This window comes from Bos indicus, chromosome 6, assembly GCF_029378745.1.
Source record: "Bos indicus isolate NIAB-ARS_2022 breed Sahiwal x Tharparkar chromosome 6, NIAB-ARS_B.indTharparkar_mat_pri_1.0, whole genome shotgun sequence".
NCBI lineage: Eukaryota > Metazoa > Chordata > Mammalia > Artiodactyla > Bovidae > Bos > Bos indicus.
In genome coordinates this window covers 41,981,779-42,008,522 of record NC_091765.1, presented here as the reverse complement: position 1 = coordinate 42,008,522, position 26,744 = coordinate 41,981,779, and the positions used below count along the sequence as shown (strand labels likewise).

Here is a 26,744-nt window from a genome sequence, read left to right as displayed (position 1 = left end):
GCTTTGAGAAATCCAGAATGCCTGCTAACTCTCAGTCTGGTGCTTGTCTCACAACCTCCCTCTCTTGCTGCATGAGCTCTGGAGTTAAACATGGAGCAGGGGGTCAGCTGTGGATGGATCTGAATATGAATTTGCAGCATGCATTAAAAAGGCTTTTAGTGTGACTACTGCAGTGAAAATTGAATAGTACAGTTACTGTCCTGGAGAGTTTGTTACATGAAAACTGCATTAGGTGGTTTTCGGTTACAGCGCACGGTTAGTGTCACCCATTGTCATGCATTTGTTCCCAGACTGATTTTCCTGCAGAAGGTCAGAGTCCTGTGTTACTCTGACACCACTGTGACAGGATCCTGAATATTTAATTGCGCTGCTCTGATGAGAGGGGGGTCTGGCAGCAAGTTCCAGGGGAGTCTGTGCAGTGTGATTCTCTTCTGACTGCTGTTTGGAAATGAATCCGTGGAGCACACTCAAGGACATTCAAGAGGCACAGCAGATTCTGAGGCATTCTTTTCCTTCAGCTAGTCAAAATTGAACTTAGAACTGAAGTCCTAAAGAAATCTTTTTTAGAAAATGTTATTTTATTGTGGTAAAAGTCACATAATATCATCCATCTCCTGAATTTTTCATTGTCCTAAACTGATATCCCATCCCCATTAAACACTAACTTCCTCCCCAGTCTCCAGCCCTCTGCCCCTGGCCCCTGCCATTTACCAATGTACTTTCTGAGTTTATGAATTTAACTCCTCTAAGTATCTTATATAAGTGGAATCAAACAGTTTTTGGCTTCCCTGGTGGCTCACTCAGATGGTAAAGCGTCTGTGTGCTTTACCCAGGAGGACCTGGGTAAAAACACATGCAGGAGACCCGGGTTCAATCGCTGGGTTGGGAACATCCCCTGGAGAAGGAAATGGCAGCACATTCCAGTATTCTTGCCTGGAAAATCCCATGGATGGCGGAGCCTGGTAGGCTACCGTCCATGGGGTCGTAAAGAGTCGGACACGGCTGAGCAACTTCACTTTCACTAATGTATATTGGAAAACATTTCTAAGGTTAACTTAATATATATCCTACAAACAGATTGTACCTTCTTTGCTTTTTTCCCTGTGCTATACAGTAGATTCTCATTAGTTGTCTATTTTATACATAGAAGCATGTATATGTAAATCCTGAGCTCCTAATTCATCCTACCTGCCAAGCCCCCTGCACCGTTTCCCCATTTGGTGTTCATGTTTGTCTGTCTGTGTCTCTATTTCTGCTTTACAAGTAGGTTCATCTGTACCATTTTTTAAATTTGAGTATAATATAATTTGCTTTATGTGAATGAAAGCAGGAATACATAATTTGGGAAGAACAGCATTGGCTGTATTCTGTTGTTGTGACCTTGCTTTCCCATAATGGTGTGCCCGAGTGTGCTGCCCTGTCAGTTTTATCTGAAAGTGGCATGTTGTGGCAGCTCTAGTGGTTATCATAGCACGATGGAGGTGATGATTAGCTTCAGGACTAGAATATGTGCTTTTTTTTTGGCATTTGGCCTGTAGTATTAGTGTAGTTATAAAATCATCAATGGAAACTTTAGCAGGAATTTTGCAAAAGAGAATCATAAATGTGTATTAATGAATAAATATGTTTCAATGATTGTCTAATGCCATTACATATGTTTCTAGCTGTTTAAATAAGTGAGATGGAGAAGGAAACGGCAAACCACTCCAGTATTCTTGCCTGGAAAATCCCATGGACAGAGAAGCCTGGTGGGCTACAGTCCATGGAATGGCAAAAGTCAGTCACGAGTAGGCAACTTTACTCACTCACTCACTCAAATAAGTGAGAAATTCTTTTTTGTTGAACAAATCAAGAAAATTTCAGATTTACTATCACTTATTTCTCATAATCTTTAGTTCTTTGTTTTCTTGTTTTTATTCTAAGTTCTTCTTTGATTTTTTTTTAAGTTTACATCTCTTTTAAAAATAAACTTTTATGATAAATAGTGTAAGGCAATTCAATCTTGAGTGAAAAATAGGGCAAAGCCATTTATAACTGAGATGCTGTGACAACAGCCTTGTAGGTCACTTCTGTGTCCTTTAGGAGCTCTATCTGTAGTCAGCTTTAACTGTCACTTCTACATGGATGACTTCCACATGTAACCTACAACCCTGACCTTTCTTCTGACAGCTAAGCTCACATTTCTAAATGCCCAGTATGTACCTTAACATCATTTAAGAGTTAATTACTGACCTCTGCCTGGAAAGTAGTAGAAACTCAATAATTTCTTTTTCTTTCTCTTTTTTTTTCTGAATCAGCTCATCATCTGTATGTATTAGTTGAGAGTTAGGATGAGGCCAATACATTTATTGCTCCTTTCAATTTTTAAAAAATTATACACTGCTCTTTAGCTTGTTACCTGAGACTCAAAATTATCTTTTCTGATATCTCACCTCACAGGAGAATGAAGCAGAAAGTCCTGTGCTTCTTCCTTATGAAACAAAAACAGATATTGACTGGATTCAGCTTACTCATAATTATATTCACCAAATTAAAGAAAAACACATGGTAATTGGAAAAGAAAGACTAATATTCAAAAAATATAATAGTAGGCAGGAGGGAAGAGAACTAGCATGCTTTATCCTAATCCAAATCGTCTTTGTGGCCTAATTATTTTTTAATTACATTGGCCATTCTAATAAAATGTTGTATATAGACATTGTCACCATGCCTATGTGTGTGTCCATTAGATTTAGGACAGCTTGTGGTTGATGACTTTTGGTGAAGCCAAAATAAGCAACCTAATTGTGTTAACCCACCTTGTTGATTGTCTCTGATATAAGAGAAAATGAAGCTTCCTTCACTCACGTGTAATTTGTTTTGAAATGAAAAGCAGGGGATGGATTACCAAGACGATATCCAAGCCTCTCAACAATTGCAGATGGCTTTAGGCTGCCTGGTAGATTATTGAAACATTCATAGAATCATAATTTTATCATCTTCAAATTGTAATTGGCTCTTCTTTGACTTTATTCTAGGGTAGAAGTCAGCTTAAGTTGTTTTGATTATCAAAATTCTGTTTTTGAGGACTCAGGAGATACTAAGTTTGTAAGATTTCCTGCCTGAATCCAAGGATTCTATGACTGTATGTTGAAGGTGAGGGCCAAGAATTGTTTTAAACAGGCATTCCAGCTAGTTCTGATGAAAATAGGCCAAAGATGTACTTTGAGAAAAACTGTAGAGAAGTGTAGATAAAATTGAAGTAAATAAGTTCCAGGGATCTCAATAAATAAAAGCATTTATAAATGAACACTTTAAAATTGATATATGCTTGTAGTATATTGTTTTATAATCCCAACATATATATTTTTTAGGCCAGAGATTACACAGCTGCCTAATAGTAAAATGAGTTTGAGTAAAAGTAAATAACTTGATATTTAATTCAAGTGCTAAATTAGAACCCAGTTTGTTACTCTATGGGCTTCCCTGGTGGGAAAGAATCTTCCTGCATGCGGAGACCCAGGTTCAACCCCTGGGTTGGGAAGATCCCCTGGAGGAGGAAATTGCTACCCACTCCATTATTCTTCCCTAGAAAATCCCATGGACACAGGAGCGTTGGTGGCCATAGTCTATAGGGTTGCAAAGAATCAGACATGACTGAGTGACTAAAACTTTCACTTTCCTTACTCTGTATGACCCATTAGAAACTCTGGGTGGGTGAGGGTGTGTGTGTGGTGGTGGTGATGATGGAATCTATTATAAAGAAAAGAAGCTAATATGAATTTTTTCCAGCTTATACTTTTCAGTCTAATTTTGTGCAATAGTGGGCCTTAGGAGTCTTCACGTTGTCCTTTTTATAATCTGGGAGTAAATCTGTGGCTGAGAAAGAGGCAACTTTCATGCAGCTAGCACCTCAGTCTACCAGCCTTCCAAGTTCTGCATGCTGACCCAGAAACCCGTTTCTGTGCCCACGCCCTCAGCCATGTCTCTGCTGATGAGGACTCTTCAGTGTGCTTTTATTTTCTTTGAAGTATGACACATGCCTCTGACTTGGACTTTCAGGGCTCTCCAACAGCAAAACACATCTATTCCCAGCTCCCATGACAATAATAATAATCAGGCTTTCAGACAGGGCTCTGGGTGGATGGAGCCCCAGTAAGGGAGTCCTCACACAGCTCTGGCTGGCACATATTTACAATGGACTATTTCCCTAAAGTATGTCGTAAACAATTTTATACTTACCTCTCAAGTCTCAGGTATGAAAAATTATGGCTCTCCCTCTTAAAAACAAGACAAAAAATAGCTGGAAATTCAGCTGTCTGGGTTTTTAAGACAAACTATAATTTGTCTTAAATGCACACTTTTATGGATTTATTTGCATCTAAATATTTGTAATGTATCATCTCCTTTATATTCCAGTGTGATGCAGAATTCTCACGTCGGTAGTTTTGGTCTCATTGTGTGGGGGTAAATTTGTATGTGTGTATGTGTGCTCTGTCGTGTCCGACTCTTTGCTGCCCTATGGACTGTAACCCGCCAGTCTCTTCTGACCATGAAATTTTCCAGGCAAGAATACTGGAGTGGGTTGCCATTCCCTTCTCCATTGGATCTTCCCAACCCAGGGATTGAACCCACATCTCTTATATTCCCTGCACTGGCAGGCAGGTTCTTTACCACTAGTGCTACCTGGGAAGCCCAAATTATGGATAATTTAGTGTTAGGTATTACCTAGAATATTAATTCAGTGGGTTTTCTTTTTTCATTGGTTTAGCCCTGGGCACATGAAATGGGTATATTTCTGGCCAGCGTGTTTGATTTTGGCATGCTTTATATTCTCAAAGCTGTTTCCAAAGTTGATGCAAAAGTTATAGTGTGTTGATATGTTCTGTATTCATTGAAGTAGGTGAATAGCAATGTTTCTGGAATAATAATGGCCCTGGCATTGGCACAGTCCTCTCTGATGGACAACTAGCTAGTCTGATATTTTATCAAGACCCACTTTCAAAACCTGTGACTTTGCTGCAAGGCTCTGCTCTGCTTCTCTCTGCAGCCCCATGGTGAGCTATTTTTAAGCTGCACATGTTTAATTTGTAACTTGTGACAATTTGAAAAGCATAACAGTGTCTATTCCCACTGAGAAACACCGACTACATCAAGATGTATTGAGGGGAGCAGCATTTGGGGAAAAACTTCACTGGGGCAAAAGTCTTCTTGGGAATCACTGGGGGGAATCACTGGGTTCTCTCTTCCTTGAAGGAAAGCCAACATTTTCCCCTTAACCAATAAATCATGTTTATTTTTCAATTTTAAGGATCAGTGAGGGTCACCCAAGTGCATTTAAGACGTGCTTTACCTGAACTTGGGCTTCTCAAGAAGAGCTGGCCAGAAAAATAAATAAAATTCCAACATGTAGCTAGGAGAGATGCATCTTGAAATGAGCCTGCATTTTCACAGTCACCTGTAACTTACCAAGACCAGTGGTTGGTTGTGGAGTCATCTGTCATCTTAAGATGTTTGGTTTTTACAACATGATATACCACTTGCCTTTCAATTAAATTTAACTGTATCTAAACTGCAAGAAGTTTTAGTATCCTCTGTACCACGTGCTATAAATGTTAACTAGTTTGTTCATCTAGAAAATCCTTGAGCCCTTGTGAGCTGTTGTAAAGTTTGCTCACATTTCTCTGTAAATAAAGTGGCTTTTACTCAAGCACTTCTGAAACATTAAGGACATCTGTTGTTTTTGAACGTGCAACCTTGATTATTGATATTGTGGGAGGTAATGGTTATATTAACCCAAATTAGCTGATAATTAAGAACACTTTTCTTTTTTCCTTTCTAATGCTCTGTGACATTTTGTATTTATTTTCCTAATTATGTTTCATGTGTTCCTGAGGATAGCATTAAGCAACAATATTTTCCTTACATACTCCAACAGTAAATAGACACAGGCAGTGGATTCACCAACAAAACTGGTGATTTATAGTTGCTTTTCCTAGAGGAAAAATTGGTCAGATGGTGCTCTGTGCTTTAACATCAGAAATGAGACATAAAGGCTGATTTCAAGAAAGCTCCCTAACAGAGTGACTTGTAGAGTATATTAACTGACTGTCCAGAGGTTGCAGAAAGCTACATACACCGAGAAGGCACCCATATGTGTGCTCTAGGTATTCATGTGGCTCCCTTTTGCACCTCCTTCAAATCTTTGCTCAAATATCACATCAGTGAGGACTCAATGATCACCACATTTTACTTGCACCACCATTCCCTCCCTCCATTCAGCATATTAAATTCTCCTTGCCCAATTCTACTGTCTCCCCCACACCGTTATAATGTGTGTGTGTCTCTGTGTGTGTGTGTGTTAGTTGCTGAGTTGTGTCCAACTCTTTGTGACCCCATGGACTGTAGTCTGCCAGGCTCTCCTGTCCATGGAATTCTCCAAGCAAGAAAACTGGAGTGGGTTGCCAATTCCTTCTCCAAGGGATCTTCATGACCAAGGGATTGAACCCTAGTCTCCTGCATTGCAGGCAGATTCTTTACCGTTTGAGCCACCAGGGAAGCCCCATTATAACGTAAGCTCGATGAATCACTGGTTTTGTTTGGTTGTGTATATTCAGAACCTATAATAGATGTTAAAAAGGTATTTAAATTTTTAAATTTAATGTTTAAGTGAACTATTTGAGATAATTATAAATTCATAGCAATTAATTGTAAGAAATGATATGGAGAGATACGTGGCAAAGTAGTTCTTCCCCATGGTAACATCTTATAAAACTCTAGCAGAATATCATAACTAGGATATTGACATTGACAGTAATCAATATCCGTTAACATGTTCCCATCTGCATGTATCATTTGCACATTCACTTCCTCTGACCCCTACTCTTTGCTTACTCTTTGGTATCCACTTTTCAGAAAATTAAGATCATGGCATCTGGTCCCATCACTTCATGGGAAATAGATGGGGCAACAGTGGAAACAGTGTCAGATTTTGTTTTGGGGGGCTCCAAAATCACGGCAGATGGTGATTGCAGCCATGAAATTAAAAGACACTTACTCCTTGGAAGGAAAGTTATGACCAACCTAGATAGCATATTCAAAAGCAGAGACATTACTTTGCCAACAAAGGTCTGTCTAGTCAAGGCTATGGTTTTTCCAGTGGTCTTGTATGGATGTGAGAGTTGGACTGTGAAGAAAGCTGAATGCCAAAGAATTGATGGTTTTAAACTGTGGTGTTGGAGAAGACTCTTGAGAGTCCCTTGGACTGCAAGGAGATCCAACCAGTCCATTCTAAAGGAGATCAGTCCTGGGTGTTCATTGGAAGGACTGATGCTAAAGCTGAAACTCCAATACTTTGGCCACCTCATGTGAAGAGTTGACTCATTGGAAAAGACTGATGCTGGGAGGGATTGGGGGCAGGAGGAGAAGGGGACGACAGAGGATGAGATGGCTGGATGGCATCACCGACTTGATGACATGAGTTTGGGTGAACTGAATCTGTCATCCATTTTTATAATTTGTCATTTTGAGAATGTTGCATACATGTAATCATGCAGCATGTAACCTTTTTAGATTGGCTTTTTTTTTTTTTTTTTTTTTTTGGTCAGCATAATCTTCTTGAGATTCATCCAGCTTGTGGATACCAATAGTTCATTCCTTTTTTCTTGCTGGTATGGGTGTTCCACTGTTTGTTTATAGATTATTTCCAGTTTGGGGCTGGCAAAAACGCTATAATAATTTATGTAAAGATTTTTGTCTAAACATATATTTTCATTGCTTTGGGATAGATGCTCAGGAGTGCAATTGCTGAGTTAAATGTCTGATATATGTTTAGAATTTTTTTTTAAAAAGCTACTACAGTTTTTCAGAGTGGCTACACCATTTTGCATTCCCACTAGCTGTGTGTGAATGATCCAGTATCTCTGCATCCTCACCAGCCTTTGGTCTTGACAATAATTTTTCACAGCCATTACACATTGGATTTGTAATAATGCCTCACTGTAGTTTTGTTTTGCATTTCAGTAATTACTAATGGTATCAAGCATCTCTGCTTGTGCTTTGTTGCCAGTCATATATCTTATTTTGATGATATGTCTTCATGTCTTTTGTTCATGTTCTAACTGGGTTGTATGCTTCTTACTGTTGAATGTTGTATATTCTTTATATATTTTGTTTAAATAGTAGTCAGATATTTTGTCAGAAATGCGGTTTGCAAATATCTTCTCCCACTCTGGAGCTTGTGTTTTCATCCTCTTAATGAAATCTGAAAAGAGCGACAGTTTCTAAATTTGATGATATCCAGCTTAGAAATTTCTCTGTTATAGATAATGATTTTAGTGTCAAGCCTAAAAAATATCTTTGCCTAGTCCCAAATTGTAGATATTTTCTACTTTTCCTTAAACTTTTACAGTTTTACATTTAATTCTGTGATCCATTGTGAGCTAATATTTGTATAAGATGTGAGATCTTGGTGAAGTTTTTGCCTGTAGATGTCCAGTTGCCCCAGCACCACCTGTTGACAAGCTCTCTATCCTACATTGATTTTCTCTTGGCATCTTTGTCAAAAATCAGTTGTGGATAATTGTGTAGATTTATTTCTAGGTTTTCTGTTCTGTCCCATAGGACTATGTGCCCATCTCTCTACCTGTACTACAGTCTTGATTAGTGAAGCTGCATAACTTTTGAAATCAGGTAGAATTATTTCAAGGCTTAATCTTCTTTTAAAAAGTGTTTCAGCTATTCTAGTTCCTTTTTCTCTCCATGTAATCCATATGATCTTTTCTGTATTAAAAATAATCTTGTTCATATTTTATTGGAAGTGTGTTGAACCTGTGTATCAATTTGGGAAGAATTGGCATCTTTACTATGTTGAGTGCTCTAATACATGAACACAGTGTCTCTCTGTTTATTTAAATATTTTATTTCCTTCAGCAAAGGTTTTGTAATTTTGGGCAGATACATTTGCTACGTGTTTTGTTAGGTTTAAACCTCAGCATTCATTTTTTGAGCCATTGTTAGTGGTACCATGTCTTAATTTTCAGCATCCATATTTATTGCTAGTATAGATGACTACCCATTAGTACAGTTAATTTTTAGCTAGCATCCTGTGACCTTGCTAAACTCACTATTCATTCTAGGAGTTGGGTTTTTTTTTAAGATTTTTTTCCTGTATTTTCTATGTAGACAATCATGCCATTCTCCAATGGGATAATTTTATTTCATTCAGTCCCTCATCATTAAGTATACTGTGACTAGTAGGTTTTTGTAGACATATGTGCTTTATCAAGTTAAGAAAGTTGCCCTCTATTCCTATTTCATTGAGATTTTTTAAAATTATGAATGCATGTTAAATTTGTTACATATTATTTCTAAATCAGTAGATAATGACTATGATTGTTTTTCTTTAGTCTGTTAATGCAGTAAATTATTTTGATTATATTTTCCTTAACTCTTTCAGTTTCATAGCCTTAGACTGAACCCTACTTGGCTGTGGCAGATAATTCTTTTTATATATTGCTAAATTATTTTCTTAATGTTTATTAAGGATTTTTGAGTCTATATTAATGAGATGTTTGTCTCTAGTTTCCTTTTTTGGTATTGCCTTTATTAGGCTAATACTGAGTTCATAAAATGAATTAGCAACTGTTGCCTCCTTTCTATTTTCTTGAAGATGTTTTGGAGAATTGATGTTAATTATTCTTCACATTGTTGGTAGAATTCTCCAAGGAAACCATGTGGTCTGAAGATTTCTTTTTGGGGGACTTTTAAAATTGTAAACTCAATTTACTTAACAATTTAGGGCTGTTCAAACTATTTCCTGTTGGGTAGCTTTATTTTTAAAGACTATTCATTTCACCTACATTTGCAAATTTATGTTTGTAGAGTTACATTTTCTATTATCCTTTGATCTCTAGTATTTTCGTATTATCCGTTGATCTCTGAAGGCTCTGTAGTGAAATTCTTCTTTTAAATGGATATGTTTAAGTGAATGAGTTAATTGAAAAATATATCTCAAATTTTGTATACATACTACTCACTTTCTGTTTTGTTAATCTGGTTTGAACAGTCTCCATAGCATTCATTCATATGTGATATTTTCTTATTTACTCTGTTAATTTGTTGTTTTCTGATCTGAGGTGTAAACTCTGTATGCAGAAGCTTTGCCTTTCTTCATTACTGCTGTGTCTCCAGCACCTAGAAATCTAAAACCATGTATAGATCATAACAAATGCTCAATACATAACTTTTGTATAAATGAATGAAAGTGCTGTGCTTAATGCCATCTACATTATATCATTTAAAATATATATATTTATTTGATTTATTTGTTTGGCTGTGCCAGGTCTTAGTTGCAGTACTTGGAATCTTGGATCTTCATTGCAGCATGCAGGATCTTTAGTTATGGCATATGAACTCCTAGTTGCAGCACAAGGGATCTTGTTCCCTGACCAGGGATGGAACCTGGGCCCCTTTTGTTAGGGGTGTGGAGTCTCAGCCACTGGGCCACCAGGGAAGTCCCTACCACATCTAACTTTCCAACAAATGAACAAAGTGTCCTATTATCCATTTTATAGATTAAAAAAGTGGGGCTTTAAAATAATTAGCCCTAGCTATAGAACTACAATGGTATATTTCTTCTGCATCTTTCAAACTTTGGGATACTAACACTCATGGCAAATGCTTTGGAGAAAGAACTTTAAATAAAGTATATTGCTAATTTTTGTGTATAAACCTATCCTTTTTTAAAACAATCTCAGATACTTTCAAGTAAATTTCTGAAAATTCTTGGAAAGCATGCTTCATTATCTCATTCAGATGATTGTATCACTGAGTCTGGTGGGACTGTGGGAGAGCTATAGAAGACAGTGCTGCTGCTGCTGCTAAGTCACTTCAGTCGTGTCTGACTCTGTGCAACCCCATAGACGGCAGCCCACCAGGCTTCCCCATCCCTGGGATTCTCCAGGCAAGAACTCTGGAGTGGGTTGCCATTTCCTTCTCTAATGCATGAAAGTGAAAAGTGAAAGTGAAGTCGCTCAGTCACGACCCCATGGATTGCAGCCTACCAGGCTCCTCTGTCCATGGGATTTTCCAGGCAAGAGTACTGGAGTGGGGTGCCATTGCCTTCTCTGATAGAAGAGAGTGAGTTTCTACTAAATCTGGTTATGTCTATGGTTCCAGGACTACTTTCTTTATTGTAGAAGGATATCATTTCATGTATAGTATTGTTGTGAAATATTAGTTCCAAGTAGAACTATGACAATTGTCAGGAAAAAATGGCCTGTGTATTTAAAATAAAGAGGGTGCACGTTCACATATACTAAATACCAAGGAGATTATATATATATACTGAAGTGACTTAGCATATATATATATATACACACACACATACATACACACAACAAGCAAAACCAAATAAGCAAATACTATAAGAAAATAAATCAGAGTGCAGAACAAATCCTAGAAACTGCTCAAGTCAATCAGGAATAAGAAGCAACAACAATAACAAAATATCCCCCAAACTGCACATTCAAAGAAGACAAGCCTGTCAAACTGCACATTCAAAGAAGACAAGCCTGTAGTTTTCTAGCTTTCATAGCAACTTCCTACCTTTGTAACACTGTCTTTAATAAAAAAGTACTTTGTGAGAATTCTGAGCTCTCACAACTGTTCTGCTATTAAGTACAATTGGTAAGGAGCTAACAAGTTGCATTTTGCCTTTTAGAAATGTGAAGAAACTGAGGCAGTCTTTTAGGATAATGCAGTTAATTAGTGTTCGAGCTCTGTTGCATGGATACAAGCATAAGGGCTTAAGAGTTGTGATTTCCAGTCTACTGTATTTTAAAATAAACGGTGACTTTTCCCTCCTAATTTTCAAATCCCTGAGCCTGCACAGTGCAGAAAACACAGCCAAATTTAGGTAACAGCTTATTTTTCAACCCTGTGCCCGTGAAGTGGAATATGTTTATCGGTGACAAGGGAACTTTGTCTCTGTTTGGCGGTAAATCTTCAACTCTGCTTGTTTAGAATCAGGATCAGCTTCTCAAATGAGCCTTTTCACCATTTAGGCTTTCTGAATCTGGTTAACACTGTATCAGGGAATTGTCTGGTGTCTGACCTTGAAGAGCATGCTTTCCTAGTTGCTTTTCTGCAGGGAGTGGGGATCATTTTGCACAGTCTTGGACTTGAGATCCCTCTCCAGCAGGCTCAGTTGCGTTAGCAGGCTCCCTTTACTGATATCCAAAGGGTTTCAGCCCCAGTGACCTGTCATCTGTCCCCTCACCTGCTTACATGCTGATTCATTGATGAGCTGGCATCACAGGCCCCGCCTCCCTCTGAATGGTCTGTGAGGTTGCGATTGCTGCTGGAGAGGGGACGCTGAGCTGAGCCACAGTGGGTTACTACAAGTGTGAATCGGCAGCCTATCTGTTGCCACAGAAGAACTTGGTGACCAAACCGAGAAGCAGCCCTTTCTTACCACCCTGTTACTGTGCTATCTGTATCCGGCTTCTCTAGCTCTTTAAAGGAATTTCTGATTCAGGCACTAACAGCTAATTCCACAGGAGTTGTAAGGCAGCCTGTGACATAAACTGAGACAGAAGTTTTCCCTCAGAGACTGTCTTTTTTTTTTTTTTTTTATTGGCAAAGACTTCTGGCTCTTCTCAGAGGAATACCTTGTTGCTTAAGATGAGTGGCTGTAGAAAACGATGTAAACGTGAAATATTGAAATTTGCCCAGTACCTTCTCAGACTATTAACAGGTTCTCTTCATACAGGTAATGACTTTTTTTTTTAAATAGAGGCTGATAGAGCATGGTACTGAAGTTGAAATGAAAGAGGAAAGGCTCACTATTTCTGTGTTGTGTTTATTTTTAATGTTGTCAATAAAATACAATCGTGAGTGTTTGCTGAGATTCACATTTCTAAAAATGTGTGCAGTGCAGCTCTAATTTGGGGATAGAACTGGAATCTGTGGATATATCTTTTATGTCTTTTTGGCAGTGTCGCTGTTAAATGTGCTTCAATCTAAGGAAGCAGTGTCTGCAGAGTGGGAAGATTTTTTTTTTTAAAGCATGATAGTGTGAGGGGGTTTTTCCCTCTCTCCTGCTTGCTGCAGTTTGCTGAAAAATCACAAAATTAGTCTTCCTGCAGGTATTTAGAAATTCTCTAGAACTCTTTGATCATTATAATCCATAGATCATTTCTAGCGTTTGATTGTAGAGCTTAGCAGTGAAAGAGTTAAGGACATTTCTTTTGGATTTCTGAATTCCTTGCAAAATGTGAAAACAGCTGAAGAGTATAATGTCCATGAGAGCTTTGATATTTGTTTCATTGCAATGGATTTTAATGTTTAACAACTTGCACGATTGAAATAGAAACTCTATTTAAATCTAAGTGTTGGTAGAAAATATTTTTAAGATGTTCCAAAATTATTAGCCTAAACCAGCAGTTTTGCTGCCCATGAAATTCCTAAGCAATGCTGTCATTAATATAGTGACAGGTGGGACCAAAACTACCTTGGCTTTGATAATAGATATTTTTAATGGACCGTCAAACTTATGCGGAGCAAAGCTGGGTTGATATAATACCTCTTTTTGATTCTGGCCATAAAGAACTATTGTTAGCTTTATTTTTTCAACTTACATTTATCTTCTTAAATCTAAATCATGAGAAAGAAGAGTTAGTAAAAATGCCTATACACCATGGTGCAAGGTTGAGAGATGAACTTGAGCAACATTTTCTTTAGAAAGTACTCCTATGGTGAATAGCAGAACTGCATATATAATTATGTTGACAATCTGATCAGGAAAAATCAGTTTTAAGGGGATAACTGTGAAAATCAAATGATTTCTGAGAGTATTATTAAATGTTCATAAATATTTTTAACAGATTGTTATCAGATACTAATCTTTAAGTAGTGAAAATTGTGTTGGCTTTTGACGATTTTAAGAAATAGTCATTGAGAGTCTGTACCTGCCTCTGGTGAACCAGGAGCTCTGTTGTATTTTTTTACCCAGTTTTTACATTTCTATTCTTAGTCGCAATATGACTTTGCTGTATCATGTCTATTGTGATCAATGGTATCAATGTATTTGCTGTGAACATTCAGTTATGGATGGTGTGCCATTTATGAGACTGTGTCTTATTGAAAGGTGCTCAATAGGGGGTCTTTCATCTTGCTATAAAATTAGAGAAATATTTTATAAAAGAAAGCTTTCCATAGTATGTACTTTGATAAGGTAATTTTAAGGTTCTACCTGTTTCTTAATGGATTTGGGTGCAGTGCTCTGCCTTTTCTTGCTCAGTCTGAGTAGTTTCATGAAACTCTGATTTCAAAGAATTTTATGAAGATGGTAGATGGTTGTGACGTCTTAAACCATAAGCATTGAATCCAAAGTCTAGTGGTTGGCTAATGACTGCGTGGTAATTTATAATATGAAATTTATGGAAAGCTAGTATAGCAGAAATATTTTAAGCCTATTTAATGCATATTTAGAGATCAATATAGGTAGAATTTCTTCTTTCTGAACCACAGGAGAAAAGCATAAGAACTTTGAGAAATAGATTATTATAAAGTAGTTAGATTTATGACCTAGGAAATGGGATTACACCAACTTTTTTCTTGTAAAAATTCTTTTCAGCACAGTGTCTAATACTAAACGTTGTAAAAATCTAGCTAGAATCTTTACAACTGCTCAAGATGCAACTTGGAAAAGCCAATTTATGCATTTACTAGATACTGTGATAATATACACTGTTCATATTGGAGAGTCTAATGTAAAATTCATTAGAGCACTTCCAAGTCCCTTAGCTAGTAATTAATGAAGAAGTAGGAAGCAGAGTTGAATTCGCTTAAAAATTTTGCTTTAAGGTCGGCTATACAAGCAGTTGCTAATTGTATCCTGAACAATCAGCATATGTCTTTGTAGTTATCAAAAATTTTAAAAGATATGAATATGCCTTGGATGCTTTTTTTTTTTTTTCATTGTACAACAAGGCCTTTATCTTCACTTCTTAAATTGAAGATGTGATCTAATAAAATAGTGATTTTGGTTTACATTTGGAAACAGGTTACTTCTATAACACATAACCTGTATTGTTGGCAGTTGCCTTGCATTTGATATCAAAATGTCCATGCCTTTATACAAACAGAAAATTTGAAGAGCAAGGAAATTTTCACGGACACAAACTCTCCTTTGATGTGTCTTATTAGTGTTATCACAAGTTACAGGAAAGCCGTTTCCTTTTCTGGGAGGTTTTCATACAACTTTGGCAGTGCCTGGGATGGCTTACAAATAAATAATTCAAAAGCAGTGAATTACTTTAAAAAATATTCTTTGTTAAAGAGTTCAATTCAGTAATAAAGGTTTGTCCAGATAAAATAAGATGCTTTCACTTTACCAGAAACTTTTTACATATTTTTATCATGGGGAATCATTTGCCAAAGAGTGGATTTTATAAACACATGTATTGGCCTTACTTATAGTGAAAAATATAAGAATTTTGAATGATTCTTTTGTATATAATAAATCTCAGAAATCCATGTGAAAATATTAAAAGTTAGTGGCTACCATGTTCAGTGTAGTAAGGTGTGATACAGCATCAGTTATCCTAATTTGTTTTCAGTTTAAGATCTCTATCTTCGTGTACAGTATTATATTCTAATCTAGAAGAGTCTCACAATAAATTTGAAGAGCAATATGTTTCTGTGCATCTAAAGAAGTGGAGATGATTTATGAGGATTTTAGTCTATTAGTATGAGACTTAACTCTATTGATGGGCAATTTGTATACTGTAGGAATAAAAAAAAACACCCTGTCATATAAATGCTGAACCATTTAAAAGGGTAAATAATGTTACAGACACTGAAGTTTAAATTGGTTCTTCTATATGTGTGAAATTTAATATTGGAATGTTTTATGGTTCTTTTGGGGAGGTTGTTTGGGCACATCAATTCTCTGCACGTAGTTTTCTTGAAAACTCAAGACCTGAACACATTTTTCTATTAGCAGGAATTCCCAAAACATACATGTGAGGTGGCTCTTGCCTGGAGTTCTGTTTCAGGCTTCAAGATGACAGGCTACAGGTATGGTGGAACTTCAACTCTCCACCTGAGGGTAACAGAGGCAGTTCAAACCAAAACGTTCTATTAAACTTTGAATTGCTCTTTAAGTAGTGGGTTACAGTACTTCAGATGTAATAAAATTATATTACTAAAAGCATGACATAAGCATTCATCATTTCTTCAAGCAGAGGACTTTAAAGAGAGAGAGAAACAGTTTGTTTTACAAATATGCATTGAGTTGTTTCCAGTCTTATCATTGTTGAAGGGACTGTGGATCAAGCCATTCACAATGCAAGTGATTTAAAGATTTAGATTTTTGCTTTTTTTATGCTACGTTTTTAAAGTGTGAAGAGAAAATAAAGGGCGATATTTAGCCAAATAATACACTTAAGACAAACCTGATTCTAGCTACTATACACACTTCCTTCTTTTCCCTCATGATTACAAATCACAGAATCATGTTTTCAGTTTCCTCTGACCTCATTTTTTTTAATCCCTGTTTTCATCTGATGCATATCATGCAAAGGATGCATTCCTGAAAATATCACATAATTAAAAATTCATAAAACTCAAATTTCTTCCTGGCAAGGTGACAAGAGTTTTTATTTCACAGTTCACGTGGCCCTGACATGTGACAGTTGAATAAACAGTTCATATTCACTTGGCCTGCCTGCTTTGAAATTATGCTACTCTTGATTACATTTATATTTTTTAACTCATTCAAACTTTGCTGATAAAGGGAGATCATATTTTTTATACCACTGTGTAAAATTTGCATTATTGAAATGTACATATAATGCTACCAATTTTTGTTCAATTTTCTTGAACTTCTTTTATTGAAACCTATACTTAAGTGAGAAGAAAGCAAAGGATGATGTTTATCTTGACTGTCAAAGAATGTATGAATTGTCTTGCTTTTCCTAGTTAGGGTTTACATTTTAAACTTTTTATCGGAAGAAATATTTTGGCCTCTGATAATAAATTTGATTTTATGGGATATTTTGAAGCCTGCAGCTTATTGCCTAGTCTCAAATTCTGCCGTTCCTGCCAGATCTGGTTAGAAGATCCCTATGTTCAATGGGTAAACAACCCATATATGCAGAATATTGGTTGCCCCTTTCATTTCTTAAGAAAATCTGCATATTAATGATAACTTTGTATTTTAGATTCTTTACCACTTAATTAGTGCGTTAGGTAAGACTTGTAGGGCTTGAAGACTTCCAAAAAAGAGATTGTTTTGATCATTGTGAGAACTTCAAAGTAGTCAATGATCTGATTTTATAGTCATAGTCATGTTAAACTCTTAAAATGCATTTCTTGACTCGTGGACACAATTAGTCATCTGGTCTCAAGGGAAGAGCTCACATTCATAGAAGGAGCTGTATTTGCCCCTATTGGTTAAAGTAATCGGAGATTTCTGAGCCACAGCTTTAAAAGTTACACATCAGTGCCTCATTTAAATATGCAAAGAAATATTGAAATTTCACACACAGGCTGTTGAGGATATTATACATTGATTATGATATGTATCAGTTATGTTCCTGGCAGGAAAGAGATCTCAAACAATAATTTAATGAAGGGGCCATGTGTGTGGGCAGAGTAAGGAAATCAACAAGGGGAGATGGGGTACTGGAGAAACAGTGAGTGGCGGAAGTGCCAAGGGACGGAAAATGTTTCTCAAGCTGGGAGAGGGAATCTGTGGGCAGAAGGCTTGACAGGAGATGTGGCCTTCAGTCCAGGGACACAGCCAATGCATGGTGACCTGACAGGAAGGGAACACAGGAAAAAAAAATTGCTGGTCTTTCTCCAATCTTCAGATTGTTGCTTGTGCTTCCACTGGCTGACCTCATCCTACAAGCCAGTGGGGAAACTATTCTAAGTAGGAGAAATATGCTCATGGCCATATTTATGATTTTATATTCACCAACACTGACAAGGCTTTCTTTGTTTAAAGTTACTAACACTGGTCATGTTGTTGCCCCACAAAAGATATTGAAAGAGGCGCAAGCAAGCTCATATGCTTGGGGTGACTCATAAGATTCCTGTCAATCTAACACATCTTTCACTATAGCTGTTTATTATTTACTTTGACCATATAGCTTCTGTCCAAAATTTCTCTGTGTCTCTTCAACTTTAGAAGTAATGTAAACCTACACCTTTAAACAAATGGACTGCATTTTTTGAGGAGATGTCACCATGATCAGCCATGTTAAATGATACCTGAAGTCAATGCGATGTTTCTCTTAGAGGTAGATGGTATTACACCCCCAGGATGGTATGGTTATGGTTGGTGCTTGCTGCGCACAATAATGGATTTTCTTTCATAAAGTATATTTTCGTTCCAAGCTTCTTATTCCAGCGTGGGGATACATTGTGGGTTTGCAGGGAAGGGATTAAGCTATGAGGAACTGTCCTTTATTGTGTAAGAAGGCAAAGTCCAGCTGCCCATGATGGAAATCAACATTGATATATTTTTTTCAGTGTATGCCAAAAAATTTGACAAAGTAGTTTTGATCATTCTTTGCAAACAGTTGCTCTGTGCCTACTGTTCTCCATTTCTTCTACCTGATAAAGATACTTTAATACCATAAAAATGTCTCAAGATGTTCTTTATGTGGGACCAGTGTTCACTTTACTTTTTTAAATTAATTTTTACTAGAGTATAGTCGATGTACCATATTGTGTTGGCTTCAGATGTATAGGAAAGTGAATCAATTATACACATGTCCATTCTTCTTTAGTTTCTTTTTGCATATAGATTATTAGAGAATACTGATCAGAGTTCCCTGTATGGTAGGTTCTTATTAGTTATCTGTTTTAGATGTATTAGTGTATATATGTTTAAAAAGTGAATTCATAGGACTCTGCAGCAGATCAACATATATTAATAGGTGAGGGGGGCTGAACGTGAGTCAAGAGAACTGAATGAGGGGCCAAGGTAGGAGGAGAAGAACTATGCCAAGTTTTGCTTAGAAGCATTGACTCGTGGAAGGCATTCCATCATTTGACATCCTTCTTCATGTATCTCATGTCTGGCTCACTCTCTGGCTCTGTTTTACTTCCTCTAATGTTGTTTCATCATAGTCTTAATGACTATATTACATTAAAACAAAAAATAATAATTCTTAGAATGTGTTTCCAGGAGAGCTGTTCTCTGGTCAACCTCCAGCTGTGCTTCTGGAGAGCAGCGGCATGCCTAGGGGAAGAGTTAGGAACCTTGTGTTGGACTTGCAGCTCTCTCCTTTTTGCTACAATTGTGAAGGTCACCCAGCTGCTCTGAGCAGGGTCAACTCCCTGTAAATGGAGATATTCCTACATATATTTCTCTTGCTGGCAAACATTCAATAAATGAGTAACTTTTCTCATTGTCACTGGTCTGATATCCATAGGATGTTCTGTTTTCAAAATACATTTTCCCTAAAGGTAACTGGATGCCTAATCATTATTATGCTGTCTGGTAATTAGGAATAAATATAAGATAACCAATAAAATGACTGCATTTTAAAATATTGCCTTTTATTATGTTAGTTTTCAGTAACTATATTTGCCATTTACTGATTCAACTAAAATGTATTAATGGTGGTTAGGAGCTTGTGTTTTTGTAAGCTGTTTCTTTGTGATTCTTGCCTGCCCTGCATTACTCTGTTAGTGCAGCAAATAAATGCAGGAGAGATAACTCCACAAACCCCCATGTGCTAAAATTTCCAAAAGAAGAGAGCAGCTTCTTGTCTCCTGAGGTTTTAGCCAAGGAGAGGTGAGGACAATGAGCAACCTAGATGAGGCATTAAGCCTATAAAATATGTTCTGCTGAAAAAATTAGACAGAGAGAAGCCAATGAGAGGAGAACCAAACAAGGAAGGTGAGAAAGCATCTGGGAAGGAGAAAAACTGGGGGATTATTTTCAGAAGGAAGTTTTGCTGAAAAGCTAAATTGCCCACAGTACCAGATTGCTGCAAAAACTACCACCAAACCCGTCAGAAGGTTCTGTTTCTTGTCCAGGTAAGTGGTTCTGTGACTTACTGAGCAATTAGGTAGTGAATCAGTTAAGCACCTGTTCACATCCTATTTCTCCTCCACTCTCTTAGATCTGTCTTCACTCTCTGATATGCACTGATTTCATTCCCCTTTGAGCTCTCATTGTACAAGTTATTGGAGAAGGAATTGGCCACCCACTCCAGTACTCTTGCCTGGAAAATCCCATGGACGGAGGAGCCTGGTGGGCTGCAGTCCATGGGGTCGCTAAGAGTCAGACACAACTGAGATACTTCACTTTCACTTTCACACATTGGAGAAGTAAATGGCAACCCACTCCAGTGTTCTTGCCTGGAGAATCCCAGGGACGGGGGAGCCTGGTGGGCTGCCGTCTATGGGGTCGCACAGAGTCGGACACGACTGAAGTGACTTAGCAGCAGCAGCAGTACAAGTTGTCTATCCTCCATTGTTCGTCATTTAATTACTCATCAACCTTGTATTATTTTATAGATTCTGGTGTTGGAGTTGTATTTCAAGTAGACCTGAGTCTTCTAAGTGACATAAAGATATTTAATTATCTAGCATTTACCCTTACACAGTGTTTATTGCATATCTGTTCAAAAATATAGATTTGTGGCAGGATATTATAAATAAGTATCAGTTTCTTTCCCCATATAATTTAATGTGTTCCTTTCTGACTCACATTTTTGGACTTAAATGATACCACTTGAGCATCCCATGGGAAACCTAGCCAAATCCAGGATGTGGTGGGACTAAGATAGAAAATTAGATTTGGAAGAACCCAAACTGCATCTCTCTTTCACTATACAGTTCTCTCTCCTCAAGCTCAGACACATTCTGAAGACCTGTGTGATGACTTTCTCAGCTCAAACATTATCTTATTCAATCATTTCCTGATCATCCAATCCAAAATAACCCCTCCTATAATGACTTTCTTTTATATCACCTTTTTGAAATTTCTTTTATAGACAAGATGACCAAAACAGGGGCACTTTGGAGGGTAAAAGGAGGCGACCTTAATAATCCACAGCAGGAATATGGGCACAAACCAAGGCGGTTCCTGACAAACAGAATATATGGTCGTCATCTCCACAGAAATGACCATGATCTTAAATATTTATTTATAATTGTCTAAAGATATGGGATGTGAACTTCTTTCAAAGGATCCTGTTCATTTTGTTCTTTGTTGCAATCTAGTGTGTAGATCATACCTGGCACATACTAAATATTTAATCAGTAGTCATTGGGTGTTTGACTAAATTGCATACCAGTACTTTTTAGGGAACAAAGCTACAACATCTTAGACCTCTGTTTCACTACTTGATTTCCGCAAAGTTGGTAGGCTTGTAGTTGTTTGCCTGTATCGCTTCTGATCTCAGCCATGTCAGCTACTCATTCTAATCTCTGCTGTAGTTCTTCTGCTTTCTTATCTCTGCCCTGTACTTCTTCCCATTGTAGAAACTGCTGTAGATAATCCAGAGCCCTGCAAGTCTGAATTCTCTCTAATTGTACACAAAGGAGATAGAACTACACATTTTAAGATAGGGGTAGGTAATGTATAGTTCCCCATTTGTTTCAAAATCATATATCTTACGAGTGATTTATGTATAAAGTTCTGTGTATTTGTATTTTCTGTGTACAATGAACATAGTATATGTGTAATGATTGTACTTTAATGTTTTTAAAATAATAATATAGACGTTTCTAGATTCTTTCAATCTGAAACTATGATAAACCTCCTAGAACAAAAAAAGATACCACCTTGAATGTACTGTAACTAGATAGATAGATATAGATATAAAATCAGGATTTCAGTTGATCTGTTTTGTATCTACAGTTTTCTTCTCCAGTTTGCATATGTTTGAAAAAGTTTTACGTTCTCCTAGCTTAGTATTGCTAGGCTTCCCTGGTGGCTCAGCAGTAAAGAATCCGCCTGCGATTTGCAATGCAAGAGATGTTAGTTTGATCCCTGGGTCAGAAAGATCTCCTGGAGAAGGAAATGGCAACCCACTCTAGTATTCTTACCTGGGAAATCCCATGAACAGAGAAGTCTGGTAGGCTATAGTCCAAGAGGTTGCAAGAGTTGGACACAACTTTGTGACTAAACTACCACCACCAGCTCCATATTGCCACCTCTACAACGGAAAGATTTCCATTTTGCACAGTTACCAGGTAAGGATAAGAGATTTAAAACATACCACATCAGTTGTGCTTCTATTCTGTAATACGTCCTTGCAATACATAGAGCCTATTTTATTTCAAGGTACGCATAGAAGAGTTTCCTCACCATTTTATAATTCTCCAAGCTAAACAAAAGTCAAAAGCCTTCAAAGAGTTATATAGCCAGTTCTATAAAGGGCTTTAAAGATCAGTTTTATGCTTAAGATTATCCCTTAAGATTCCTTAAGGGAAACTATATAGCCGGCTGCTGCTGCTGCTGCTGCTGTTAAGTCTCTTCAGTCGTGTCTGACTCTGTGCGACCCCATAGATGGCAGTCCACCAGACTTCCCCGCCCCTGGGATTCTCCAGGCAAGAACACTGGAGTGGGTTGCCATTTCCTTCTCCAATGCATGAAAGTGAAAAGTGAAAGTGAAGTCGCTCAGCCGTGCCCGACTCTTAGTGACCCGATGGACTGCAGCCTACCAGGCTGGGCAAATACCCAAATACATGCAAATGTGTCATCCATTGATGCCCTCCTAGCCCATCTCCAAGTAAAGCCTTAGTCTGTGATCCTGAATGGTTAAGGAGCTTGTTTCAATACAGTGAAAAGTGTACAACACAATGACAGTAATAGAAACATTATGTAGATTATGCTACTTATATAAATAGTTGTGTTGAAATATGCTCTTGGATCATCGATGTGTAAAATCTCAGTGGATCATAAAAATCTTTAGGTCTGACTTCTTTATTTTCAGAAGAGAATGTAAGGTCAGAGTTACTCGAGTGATTTTTCTCAAGATTGTGGGAGCTGGTTAGTCCCGTTACTGGTCCATTACATTACTATTCCAGAAGACATTGTTCTCTTAGCCTTACATTGTGATAAGTGCCTATGGTGATGTCTTGCTCTGATAGAAATACTTGGTCTTGGCAGCCAAAAAGACCTGAACTTAAATCTTAGCACCATGTTATTTAAGTAGGTGACCTTGAGCAAGTTTACATTCTTCCCATGACACTTTCTTCCTCATCAGAAGAATTGGGTGATCCCAATTCAGGCTGCTAACAGGTACTTTTTAAAGACAGCATTTTCTAGGACAGTAGTTGGGATCAGTACTCAGTCAAGTTGTCTTAAACCCTGTTTTGGATACTAATGTGTGCGTGCTACGTCACTTCAGTCATGTCTGACTTTTGAGACCCAATGAACTGTAGCCAGCCAAGCTCCTCTGCCCACGGAATTATCCAGTCAAGAATACTAGAGTCGGTTGCCATGTCCTCCTCCAGGGGATCTTCCCAACCCAAGGATCAAACCCACGTCTCTTATGTCTCCTGCATTGGCAGGGAGATCCTTTACCGCTAGCACCACCTGGGAAACCCTTTTGTTGTTCAGTTACTCAGTCATATCCAACTCTTTGTGACCCCATGGACTGTAGCATACTAGGCTTCCCTGTCCTTCACTATCTCCCAGAGTTTGCTCAGACTCATGTCCATTGAATCGATGATGCCATCCAACTATCTCATCCTCTTTTGCCCCCTTCTCCTCCTGTCCTCAATCTTTCCCAGCATCAGGATCTTTTCCAGTGAGTTGATTCTTTGCGTCAGGTAGCCCGAGTATTGGAGCTTCAGCTTCACCATCAATCCCACCCCTGTGAATACTAATAATATCAGAGCAAAACATGGCAACTAACATCATTCGGTTGAATTCAATTCCTCAGAAAAGGTCAAAGTGTGTTCCATTTATATCAATTTAAGTTTTTTGAAAAGCAATTAAAATATGTAACTCAAAGACATTCTTCAAAAATAATAAAATGTAAGAGCTCTATACTTGCTTAATTATGCTTTAGTGTTCTTTTATAAAAAAATCGTCTTCTGTCTAAAAAGAGGCCACAGCATTGTGTATTGCTTTCGTATGTGTAATAGAGATATTTTTGCTGAAAATTCATGAGTCTAAATCCTTAAATTTTTAAAAATTAGTAAGTAAAGCCTTTTTTCCCTAACCAAAATTAATAATTGTATATATCCATCTTGCCTATTTCCTGGTTATAAAGTATAATAGAGTTTAAAAACAACAATGAAAAGTAGACTTGTCTACTTCGGAAGTCAGTATTAAGAACTTGCTGATTTTTACAATTCTTAATGAGATGTTATAAGGTGATGGGAGGTATGCGTAGGTATGAAAATTCTATCTTTAAGAGAGTCATATATATTTCACATAACCCATTCATTTATGTTTTAAGACTTCAGTCATTACAAAGAAAATAAGATTCATCTGAAGAGGTATGCCATTATGAATTTGAATTTTTAAAATTTGAGTCATTATATAAACTTCAGAAGTTGTACAGCCACTACTTGTTTAGAATTCAGAAGAAGAAAAGTAGTCATTGCAAATGTGAAGTCAGTTCATTCAAGCCTCCAAGAATTTAGGTAATGATATGCCTTCCTTTGCCTTCATTTCATTTAACATGATACTGAAATTTTTATTTCAAAGGAAACATTTTATTTTCCTTTTTTGCTTGTGAATCTGTATATTTCCGATCTTGACCTTAATAGACTGTATACCTGTGTTTAAAATCTGGCTTCACCACTCATGAGCAGGGTGACCTTGGGCAAATTACTTCACCTCTCTTAGGCTCAGCGACATCATCTATAAAAGGGCATGACAATGCCACCTTCATACAGGTTTGCTAATTTTGCAAATAACTTGAAGACAAGATAGAGCCTGGCACAGTGTTATTGTTCAGTAGCAGATGCTTTTGTAATAATGATGCATGCAGTAAGTTCACTGAACATTTCTTATGCTTCAACTTCATGTGCACACTCAGTGGGTATGGTGAGGAATTTGAAGATGCGTGAGATACCAGCTCGCACCAGAAAGAAGCTTGTAGAGAAGTTAAAACATATATAACAATCTTATTACAGACTTGAATTGTGAAGTAGCAGGAGAGAGGTATAGATTGTGTATTAGAATTCAAAGAGGGAGTCCATTTTTTTTGCTGATGTCTAGAGAGACACTCTTAGCAGTAGTGGCTTTTGAACTGGATTTTAGTAGCTGTGCATTTAGAGATGCTGACTTGGCAATTTGGCCTTTCCAAGAAGAAGACAGAAACAGAGGAAGGAGATGTATCAAGATAATGTGTTGTTAGATATCATATATCCAGCAGATATTTGTGAAATGCCTACCTTTTTCGTAGGCAGTATTTTGGGAATTTGGAATACATCCGTAAATGAAAGATCATTGCCCTCATGTAAAAGGGAGATGGTATTATGCTAAGTTGTTTAATTAAATAGCATGTTAGTGAGAGATAAGTGTTCTGGGTTAAAACAGAACAAGGTGAGGTAGGTTTGGGAGGGCTGTGGAAGTTATGGTGTGTGTTAGTTTGCTACACCTTCCATAACAAAATATCATAGATTTGGTGGCTTACACAAGAGAAATATATTTTCTCACATGTGTGGAGCCTGGGGTCTGAGATCAAGGTTTTTGCAGGTTTGGTTTCTTTCGGAGACTCTCTCCAGGGCTTGCAGATGGCCACTTTCTCACTGTGTCCTCACATGGCCTTTGTCCTCTGAGGATAAGCCTCTGATATCTTCCTATGTGTCCAGATTTCATCTCCTAAAGATACTAATCAAATTGGATTAGGTTTCACTCGAATGGCCTCATTTAACTGAATCACCTCTCTAAAGGCGTTATCTCCAAATACAGCCACATTCTGAAGTACTAGGCATTAGAGCTTCAGTATATCAATTTTAGGAGCACACAGTCAATGCACAATAGGTGGTTAAAATTTAAACTGAGTGGTCGGGATAGACTCTTGGAGAGAATGATGTTAGATCAAAATCTTAAAGCATACAAGAGCTCCACAGAAACATATGAGGAAAAACAGATACTAGGCAGAGAGACCAGCCAGTGCAAAGACCCTGGGGCAGGCTTGTGTTGTGTGTATTCAAGAATGAAAAGCAGGGTAGTTAACTGGAGCAGAGCAAAACCAGAGGGTAGCTAGAGTAATTGGAGATAAAGGCAGAGAAGGAAGATCAGAATTTAAAGGTTTTATATAGGCCATTGTGAAGACCTGGACCTTTGCTCTGAGTGGAACTGGGAGCCATGGCAGAATTGAGTGGAAGTTAAATTTAATCATGCTAACAACTGGTTGCTTTTTTGAGATATATAATAGAATAGGAGTTGGTAAACTTGAGTCCATAGACCAATCTAGCCCATTGCCTGTTTTTGTATGGTCCATTAACTAAGAAGTGTTTCTGCATTAAGTCATTGAAAAGAAAACATCACAAGAATAGTATTTCATGACTCAGGAAAACTATGTGAAATTCAAATTTAGTATCTAAAAATAAAGATTTAGTGGAATTTTGCTCATTCATTAAACACCGCCTATGGCTGTTGTTTCCATTATAATGGTAGAGTTGAGTGGTTGTAAGGGAAACGGCTAGGGCTTCCCAGGTGGCTCAGTGGTAAGGAATCCACCTGCCAATGCAGAAGATGTGATTCGAACCCTGGGTCAGAAAGATCTCCTGTAGTAGGAAATGGCAACCTACTCCAGTATTCT

At 37.5% G+C, this 26,744-nt stretch overlaps 1 protein-coding gene across 2 annotated transcripts in view; it reads left to right on the top strand.

Moving 5' to 3' along the window:
- KCNIP4 (potassium voltage-gated channel interacting protein 4) overlaps positions 1–26,744 on the top strand; it is a 1,318,263-nt gene that overhangs the window by 288,296 nt on the left and 1,003,223 nt on the right. Inside the window, exon 1 of one of the 2 annotated variants that reach the window (XM_070791226.1) lies at positions 12,146–12,751. The exons of the other annotated variant lie outside the window; for it this stretch is intronic. Coding sequence (XP_070647327.1) covers positions 12,664–12,751 — 88 coding nt within the window. The 5' untranslated portion in view covers positions 12,146–12,663. Of the gene's footprint in view, positions 1–12,145; positions 12,752–26,744 lie in introns of those variants that run through there. 2 annotated transcript variants of the gene reach the window in all.